Source organism: Pagrus pagrus, assembly GCF_965226575.1.
Source record: "Pagrus pagrus genome assembly, contig: HAP1_SCAFFOLD_47, whole genome shotgun sequence".
NCBI classification, from domain to species: Eukaryota; Metazoa; Chordata; class Actinopteri; order Spariformes; family Sparidae; genus Pagrus; species Pagrus pagrus.
The window spans coordinates 189,371-198,326 of record NW_028175416.1 but is presented as its reverse complement, the minus strand read 5'-3'; the positions used below and the strand labels follow the sequence as shown (position 1 = coordinate 198,326).

Sequence of the window (8,956 nt, the reverse complement as noted above, 5' to 3'; positions counted from 1 at the left end):
TGACCACTTTTTCTTTCTGTTGTTTTTCTAAAAAGAAAAAATGTATACTTAACTCCTTGTAAATGTTTTGATACAAATGTATACGTCTGCAAAACCCAATAAAAAAAAAGTTTAAAAAAAAAAAATTCTGCTGCTGCCATTTGTATAAAGGGAAATGGTGTTTGAAATGGAATGTCTATCAGGTTTATCAAATCAACTGACAGAATTTAAGGACATGTGGTCACTTTTCTGTAGTTTTGTTTTTTTTTCCCCGTATATCAAATGACCACAAAACTATATTATGATATTTAAGGACCTTGTCCACCAAAATGGCGGACACTGACAAAGTCTAATGCAACCTCTGCCCCTCAAATTACCAGCTTACCATTACCATGCACCATTGTATTGACGGTGAACATGTCAAATATTAAAAATACAGTAAACAGTAACCAATGTAGGCTTCTTGTTTTTTTCACCCACACTGTTAGCCCGGATTTCATTTCTACTCAAACAATCAATTTCAACGTACATAGATAATTTAAGTTTGATTGTATAACTATCAAATTTAAGCGCAGTCTACTAATTCGAAGTAGAATATACTTACATTTGAAAGTAATGTCATGAATGAGTAACTTTAAGTTAAGTGGGATGGAATTTTTTTGTTTTGGTCATGACCAGCCTCTTAAATTCCCGCTGCATTCAAGTAGTGTAGGAAGGTTCGGTGTTCCCGAGGTCATTTTTCAACTTTGTGGATGCTACAAAGAAGATGTTTTATGTTTTAATACTCAAAACATTAAAAAAGACATGGTTAGCCGTTTCCGGTGATAATTCATGTTGTTATCAACTATGCAGAAACACTTCTTAAACTTTACATCAGTGATTTTATCCCAGACTTGTTGTTGTATTCTACTAGTAGACTCTACAATACCTAAAATCACAAAAATATTGACTTGATATCAGGATTTATGCAAATGAATAACTCACTAATCTATTTTACTCTACATGGGCAGAAATTTACTGTAGCCTATCAGTGTTCGTGTGATTTTTGTCAGTCGGAAAATCATTTACCCGATTATTCTGACACTACTTGAATGTAGCATAGGTAACCAGAAGGCATGTTGCAGCACGTCACGTCTCCTGCGTGTATTTTCAACTGTTCGCTGCTGTTTTGTCCGACAGACATTTTACAACGTATTAGTTTGTTTTTTTACAGCGAGGAGTAGTTTGTAAGCAGTGGAAACAGCAGTTCCACTACCGCGGAGCCTGTAGCTAATTTTATCACTAAACAAGCCGTCGGCGCTGGTGTTGTGGCGGCTGCCCTGCCAGAGGACGTGTGCCTCGAGTGGATTAGAGACGGAAAAAGAGGGCGACAGGACGACTGAATCTGGTGAGTGAGCGACCGCGTTTTACTCTGTGGTGGCTTTTGATTTAAAGTTAGCACTAGCTCCAATGACTGTTAGAGCAGTGAAAAAAACAACAACGTTTTCATTAGCTAAACTGACGTGGTAATGTTAAGGCACATTTGGCTAGCAGTGTAAAGCATTTTAACGGACATTTTTCTCTTCTAAGACACACATGGCTTTAGTAGCTGTTTGTGAGCAGTGAAAACGACGTTTTAAGTATTTACACTGATATTTTCACTTGTTAGAGTGAGCAGTGAAGACCCCCCGCTCAAAACCGGCCACAACGCTGGACTCCCGCTCAAAACCGGCCACAACCTCCAGTGTTGTGGCCGGTTGAAAAGGTTGCTTAAACAGATATTTGAAGCTCCTGTTTTTCAGCATTGGAAATCTTTGCTCTTGCCACGCTAATTGAATATTTTTTGTGTATTTTTTCACTCAAGATAACTGCCATTAATTGTTATTAAATCACCTGTCAAATGCTAACTGTATTCATGTGACCAGGCTGTGATATTGCAATGTGTATGTGACCCTCTTTACTTCCACAAAGTAACATTACTTTTTAAGAAGTGAACGTCAAACAAATGGCATTATACAGTTTTATCACTATCCAGAATTAAGAGTCTCAAAATACAGATAGATTGTAGAGGATAATCTAACATTACTTCACCGTCTCTTATGTTTTTTTTTTTTCTTTTTTATTGTGTTGCAGGTCTCCAGAAGACATGTTGTGGAAGTGTAAGTACTGCCCTTTTATCTGTGAAAAGAGAGCACAGCTATTTAAGCACTATAGACTAAAACATGGGAGCTATGCAAGAACAGAACCATTTCCATGTTTACACCAGGAATGTCTGTGTACATTCAAATCACTCAATGCACTAAGAGTACACTTATCCCGCCTTCACACCAAAACTTCAGAACAGCAACCAACTGTAGATGTACCAGTAAAGTTTTGTTGTCTGTCATGTGGGTTTGCTGAGTCTTGTACTGAAACTGACTACTTTAGTCACCTGCATAATGCCCACTTAAAAGTCAACCATAAAGTCAGTTGCCCTTATAAAGACTGTGACTTTGAAAGCAGTGTCTACTCCACGTTCAAAGCACACAAGAGTAAAGCACACAAGGAACACAGCTGGAAGAGGTTCAAGTCAGAAATCATTGGTTGTGATTATGAAGGTCATGATCAGGATGGTGCACAAGAGCAAATATCACATGCTGATGACATGGCAGAGTTGGAAGGAGTTAGTGAAGAAGCTAGTGAGAATGATATTCGTGATTTAGGAAAGCAGCTAGAGCACAACTTAGCATCTCTTCTGTTAAAGATGCAAACAGTTATGCACATACCAGAGAGTTCTGTGCAAGAGGTATTACAGCAGCTTTGTCAAATCAATAAGCTGTCAGAGCCACTTCTGCATAACAAAGTGAGGGCTACACTAAATAAATACTTTGATAATGTGGATGATACAGTTGTGAGCGAAATTACCAGTGCTGTGTCAGAGTGTAACATGATGTCATTTTGTGCCAAAGATGGACCCTTAGGAACTGCTAAAAAGAGAGCAGCCTATGTACGCAAAGAGTTCCCACTGGTAAACCCTATTGAATATGTTGTGGAAAAAGGCAAAAAACCACTTGCATATGTCCCCATTGTTCCAATGCTCCAGAAGCTGCTTAACAAAACTGACGTGTTAGACAAAGCTATGTCAGAAAAAGTCCATGTACTGCAGGAATACACGTCTTATGCAGATGGGCAGTACTTTAATGAAAATTCTCTTTTTGCAAGCAATGAGTTCACAATTGCTCTTGGCCTTTACATTGACGACTTTGAAGTTGCCAATCCTCTAGGAACGTCAAAGCTGAAACATAAAATGTGTGCAGTATACTGGGTCATTGCAAACATACCTGCAAAATACAGGTCCACCCTCAACTCAATCCAGCTTGCTCTACTATGCAATACCTCTACAGTTAAAGAGTGTGGTTATGCAAAAGTTCTGCAACCTCTCATCTATGATCTAAAGATATTAGAGCAAAATGGTGTTTACATAGAGTCACTAGGTGCAAGTGTGAAGGGCACAGTCTTATATGTTGCCGCTGATAATCTTGGTGCTCACTCTCTTGCAGGATTCCTGGAGAGCTTCAAGGTCGACAAGTTCTGCAGATTCTGTCTAGCGAGCAGCAGAGACGCGCAACAGCAAGAGGTATGTTCTGGATTCTTTCAGCTCAGAGACAAAGACTCTCATGATAGGCAAGTGCAGGAGGTGAGAGAGGACACAGCACTGCGTCAGACTTATGGTGTGAAAAGAGCATGTCCATTAACTGAAAATCTCGAGCACTTTCATGTGGTCACCGGGTATCCTCCTGACATCTTGCACGATCTCTTTGAAGGCATTGTGCCAACTGAGTTGTCCCTGTGTCTTAAAAATCTGATAAGCAAGAGGTATTTCACGTTAGATACACTAAATCAGGCCATCAGACACTTTAATTATACATTCACGGACAAAACAGATCGCCCTCAGATGATCGGAAAGGGATGTTCCACCAAAGGAAGCATTGGTGGAAATGGCCATGAGAATTGGTGTCTCATAAGGCTCCTCCCACTTCTTATTGGTCACTGTGTTCCTGAGGGTGATGACACTTGGGAAATTCTGATGCTTCTTAAAGACATAATCGAGCTGGCTGTGGCACCAAGGCATACTGAAGAGACACTGCATTTCATGGAATGTAAAATAACAGAACACAGACGGCTGCTGCAGTCAACTTTTCCAGGTTTTCAGTTAAAGCCAAAGCATCACTACCTGGAACACTATCCTTACCTTGTAAGGAAGTTTGGTCCCTTGTGCGATGTTTGGACAATGCGCTTCGAGGGGAAACATAAGTTCTTTAAAAAAGCAATTCGGAACGCTCAAAATTTCAAAAATGTTGCAATGACACTTGCTACAAAACACCAGAAAGCAGTCAGTTACCATCTTGACTGCAGTGCATTTTTCAAACCATCGGTGGAAATGACAAGGGTTACCCCAGTTTTGCTTGCCTCTTTCCCTTTGAATGTTCAGAGAGTATTTGCTCGAGACATTGCAAAGGTAGAGTCTGTTCTGGATGTGTCATCTGTCTGCATAGATGGAATCACGTATCATCCAGGCATGATTCTCTCTTTTGGCTCATGCTCAGGTCTCTCTGAATTTGCCCAGATTGAAAAGATTGTTACAGCTAACACAGAAATCCTGTTCATCTGCCACAAAATGACCGCATGGTACTGTGAGCATTTGAGATCTTACCAACTTCTCTGTGGTGATATCCCCTCCACATATGTGGTCAAGATATCGGAGCTGAATGATGTCCTCCCGTTATCAGCATACAGGGTCCAAGGACAACTTATGGTAACATTGAAACGATATGTTATTTGCTAAATTCTTGTGTATATCCTTTCTCCCCAGATGGCTCTGCAAGAGAAATTCATCATGAGGGTTATTGTCTCAGAGGGAGACATCAGAAAGTTGACAATGACAACACGACCGGACACACTTGAAGATTTGATTGGCTGGCTTAAAGGCACTCTCCAAGCAAATTACAACTTCGTCCTACAGTACCAAGACCCCGACTTTAACAATGAACTGTGTAATCTTGAAGATGTCTCAGAGCTCCCAGATAAGCCAACCATTAAAATCATCCCTATGATTGAATTGGTACCAGTCACTGAACCAGTTGATCAACCAGTTGAACAATCTTCATTGTGTAGTGACACAAGCAGCCTGGCAGACACCGAGATCCTGTCCAGCTCCTCTCTGGATAGAAGTGTGCCATGGCCAGAGGTGTTTGAAATTCCTAAATTTTCAGTTGATGTTGAGTACCGACTCCGTCAAGGTAACTTGTTATATCTCAGGGATGGAACCTATCTCAAAGTGACAAAAGAGCTAAAGCATGATATCCTTGAGAAATTGGCTGAGGTCATCTATGCATTTGATGCATACCCAACAAAGGAAGATTTAGCGGCTGTTGCACAAGCTTTAGTAGAAACGCACCCATGTCTTAAAGAAGCGGCGTCACCCTCTGGCTGTGTTGGATGGAAGAACAGTTTGAAGTTCAAGGTTGGAAATTACAGAGCCAAAATGTGCAAGCTGGGCCGACTTGACGTCACTGTCAATAGTGGTAAACGTGGAAGATACTCTACAAATGGCGACCCTCCAAACAAGGACATCAAGAAGCCAAGGAAAGGAGAAATAAATTTCCTGCCTCAGTATCCAGAGGGGTTGGATGACCACAACCTGGAAGCAGCTCGCCAGGTTCTAGTCAATGAGATGATGAAGGCAAAGCCAAATGGGTCCCTTATTAAGAAAGAGATGGATAGGACCTTTGCTCTTCGGAGAAAAGAAGTTGTGACAGACAAGCCTGCAATTACCCAGATTGTACAGCGATGGCCAGCACTTTTCTCCGAAAGCCAGGTTTGTATGCCTGTTTTGAGTATTTACAAATCACTGTGTGACCCAAATTGTGTTGTGTTGAGGGTCATAAATGTCTTTCATTTGACCATGGGCCTATACATGTTGGGCTATGTTTTATATTTTCAGGTGTGTTACGAGTTCACCCGAGTGGTGGGGAAGAATCTCAAAGAAAACTTCTTTGAGGCACTTGACCGTTTCTCGCCAAACTTGATGGACCTCTTCAGGAAGAAGAGGGGCCTCAGTGGACAGCTTTTAACTGACCTTTTACGTCAGACAAAGGTAGGCTGACTTGTCTACCTAAGCTGACTGCCTCTCTTGCCTCTCTATTCTTCCCCCCTTTCTTCTCATCTCATTACTTTTCATTGCTCTCCCGTTTCCATTTCCTTCTCTTTTCTCCTACTCTACATACTTTGCTCTTTTCTTGTTTTTATCTCTCTTCTGTCCTTCTATCCACTCCTCTCTACTTTCTGTCCAGGAAGTTTGTAATGAAGTAATTAAATTGTGGCAACTTTCTGGAATCTATTTAACCATATACAGTATGAGTGTACTTAGTTATGTCCACTATCTTCCAGACCACTGAGCCAACAGACATCAGGTGCCTTTGTCTTCGGGGACTGCCAGTCGTCTTGGGGGATGACCCCTCTGCGTTCTTCAAAACCTGCTCGGTAAGTAACTCAATTTGTTTTGAATATCCGCATTATTGATTCACAACACGGCCATCTGATATGAATTTACTATAAAAAAATAAATTACTACTACTTACTCTAAATTACAAACACATTAACATTGAACAAAAATTTCAACTTTCACCTTTGTCTTTATTTCTGTGAAATTGCCATCAGCTAGTGTGAGATGGGGCCACAGGGAGGGACCCCTCTTTTTATTTTGCTGAGGACTATGAAAAACCCTTACATAAGTTCTTACTTTTTGAGATTAAAGGACAATACTGGTCTTAAATTTGTATCAACTGCAACAATTGCATCTGTACTGGAAATAGTTTTTACACAAGTTTTCAGCTTGACTGGGACTGAAAAAGCTCTCCATCTCTGCTGAGCTACAAAACCATTTCAGCACACAGGTTTTCAAACAGCTCTTGTAATGCACAGTTCAAATTATGCCGATTTAAAATTGGTGTTGTCCTTTCTTAATTTTTGTGGTCAACACAGCATTATTGACATTACAATGTCCTCTCTTTGTCTGTTTCTTTTTCTGTTAGGATGCAACTGACAAGGACTTGTACAGTGAAACTTCAGTGGGAATCCTCTGCATTGACGAACATCCTCAACTCAACCCATCCAGAGTGAGCATCGTCTTGGAAGGGAGTGTGGTAATGGAGGAGCTGGCCAACCTGCCACAGGCTTTCTGTGTCCTTTTTGGACTGATTTATGCCTTGCACTTGGATTATCCCAAGTGCATGAAAAGCACCTTCCACTTTATTCAACAGGTCATGCTAAACCTGGGCAGAGGTGAGCTGAAACCCAAAATTCAATCTTTGAAGAATCAACTATCTGTTTAAAACAGGGGTCTGAATACTTATACCACTGCTCTGGATCTGAGTGCTTGGTTATTTGTAATGTTGCACTTTAAAAATACCATGTTTACTGTTGGCACTGTTTGATATGCAAGTTTTTTATGCATTGCCACTGATTTTGCTGTTTGATTCCATCCTGATTGGTGTATGATTCATGTTATTAGCACTGATCTAGCAGTTTGGTTCCATTACTATTTCTAGCTACAGTATGTTGTATGGCATTGGCACTGATTTTGTAGTTTAATTCCATGCTGATTGGTGTATGATTTGTGTTATTAGCATTGATCTAGTTTCATTCCTATTGCATTGGCATTGATTTTGTAGTTTAATACCATCCCGATTCAGAAGAGTGCATGAAAAGCACCTTTCACTTTATTCAGCAGGTCAGGCTCAACTTGGGCAGAGGTGAGCTGAAACCCAAAATTCAATCTTTGAAGAATCAGCTATCTGTTTAAAACAGGGTTCTGAATACTTATACCACCGCTCTGGATCTGAGTGCTTGGTTATTTGTAATGTTGCACTTTAAAAATACCATATTTACTGTTGGCACTGATTGATATGCAAGTTTTTTATGCATTGCCACTGATTTTGCAATTTGATTCCATGCTGATTGGTGTATGATTTGTGTTATTAGCGCTGATCTAGTTTAATTCCTATTGCTACCTATGTTGTATAGCATTGGCATTGATTTTGTAGTTTAATGCCATCCTGATTCACAAGAGTCCTATTTGATTTTTTTGATTGCAAACCTATTTTGTTTGATAACATGATAAAGACAAGTTTAATAAAACATGTAGACAAGAATGTACTCTTGTGGTTTTGCTTTTTATTTTCTTAATTAATTTAATCTGTATAGTTTATTTTTTTTTATTAAACAGATTTTATTTTACTCTTCAGATAGTGGAGTAATTGGGCTTAAAAGGAATTTTTAAGGTAAATCAACTTGGAGGTTAGTGTATTCAGCTTAAAGTTACAAGTGAAATAAATATGTAAAGCAATTGATATTACTAATGTTTTTAAGTTTAATCATCTTGGAGGTTAGTGCACTTAACTTTAAGTTTTCAGTGGAATAAAGGGGCAAAGCAATTGATTTTACTAATGATTTTAAGTTAAACAAACTTGGTATTAAGTGTATTGAACTCAAAATAACAATGCCATCCACTAATTTTTTTAAGTTAAATTCACTCAAGTTTTCATCAAACATTACTTAATTTTTTTAGGGCAACCAGTTTCCTAAAAATTTTTAAGTAAACTCAACTTATCCGGGTTTACAGTGCATGGAGAAAGTCCCCAAACTCCCTGAAAAAAAAGCTCAATTTTGTGAGTTGTTGAATTGGGAGAAACTTTGTGAAACACTGTCTCTGACAAATTCTCTATTATTTGTGATTTGGTGATGTACGTGTTAATCTGTATAGTGCAGTAAAGTGAGATGTGATCACAAGTGGTCACTCGGACGCATGTTAATGTCAGTTGTGAACTGACAGACAGAGCTGTTTATATCAGATCACTTAGGACATATGGTAATACCAGGTCTGACCAGCCTCATAATTTCACTTTTACTATAGATGTAGGTATACATATACTCATACAAGACTTGCAACTTATAGGAA

The 8,956-nt window shown here is 39.4% G+C and overlaps 1 protein-coding gene across 1 annotated transcript; it reads left to right on the top strand.

Moving 5' to 3' along the window:
* Positions 1-1,262: 1,262 nt before the first annotated feature.
* Positions 1,263-7,794, top strand: LOC311253805 (uncharacterized protein). Its single transcript, XM_084384275.1, has 7 exons — positions 1,263-1,366; positions 2,092-2,117; positions 3,498-3,574; positions 4,811-5,815; positions 5,942-6,094; positions 6,388-6,480; positions 7,032-7,794. Exons 4-7 carry the CDS (start codon positions 4,811-4,813, stop codon positions 7,329-7,331), a joined length of 1,551 nt encoding a protein of 516 aa, XP_084240401.1. The 5' UTR covers positions 1,263-1,366; positions 2,092-2,117; positions 3,498-3,574; the 3' UTR covers positions 7,332-7,794.
* The last annotated feature ends 1,162 nt before the right edge of the window (positions 7,795-8,956 follow it).

What these genes read in the sequence shown, in the direction of transcription:
- LOC311253805 (XM_084384275.1), top strand. Translation starts at nt 4,811, where the DNA reads ATGGCTCTGCAAGAGAAATTCATCATGAGGGTTATTGTCTCAGAGGGA. An exon ending in CACTTTTCTCCGAAAGCCAG is followed by an intron (nt 5,816 to 5,941) that starts GTTTGTATGCCT and finishes TTATATTTTCAG; the next exon opens with GTGTGTTACGAGTTCACCCG. An exon ending in ACCTTTTACGTCAGACAAAG is followed by an intron (nt 6,095 to 6,387) that starts GTAGGCTGACTT and finishes ACTATCTTCCAG; the next exon opens with ACCACTGAGCCAACAGACAT.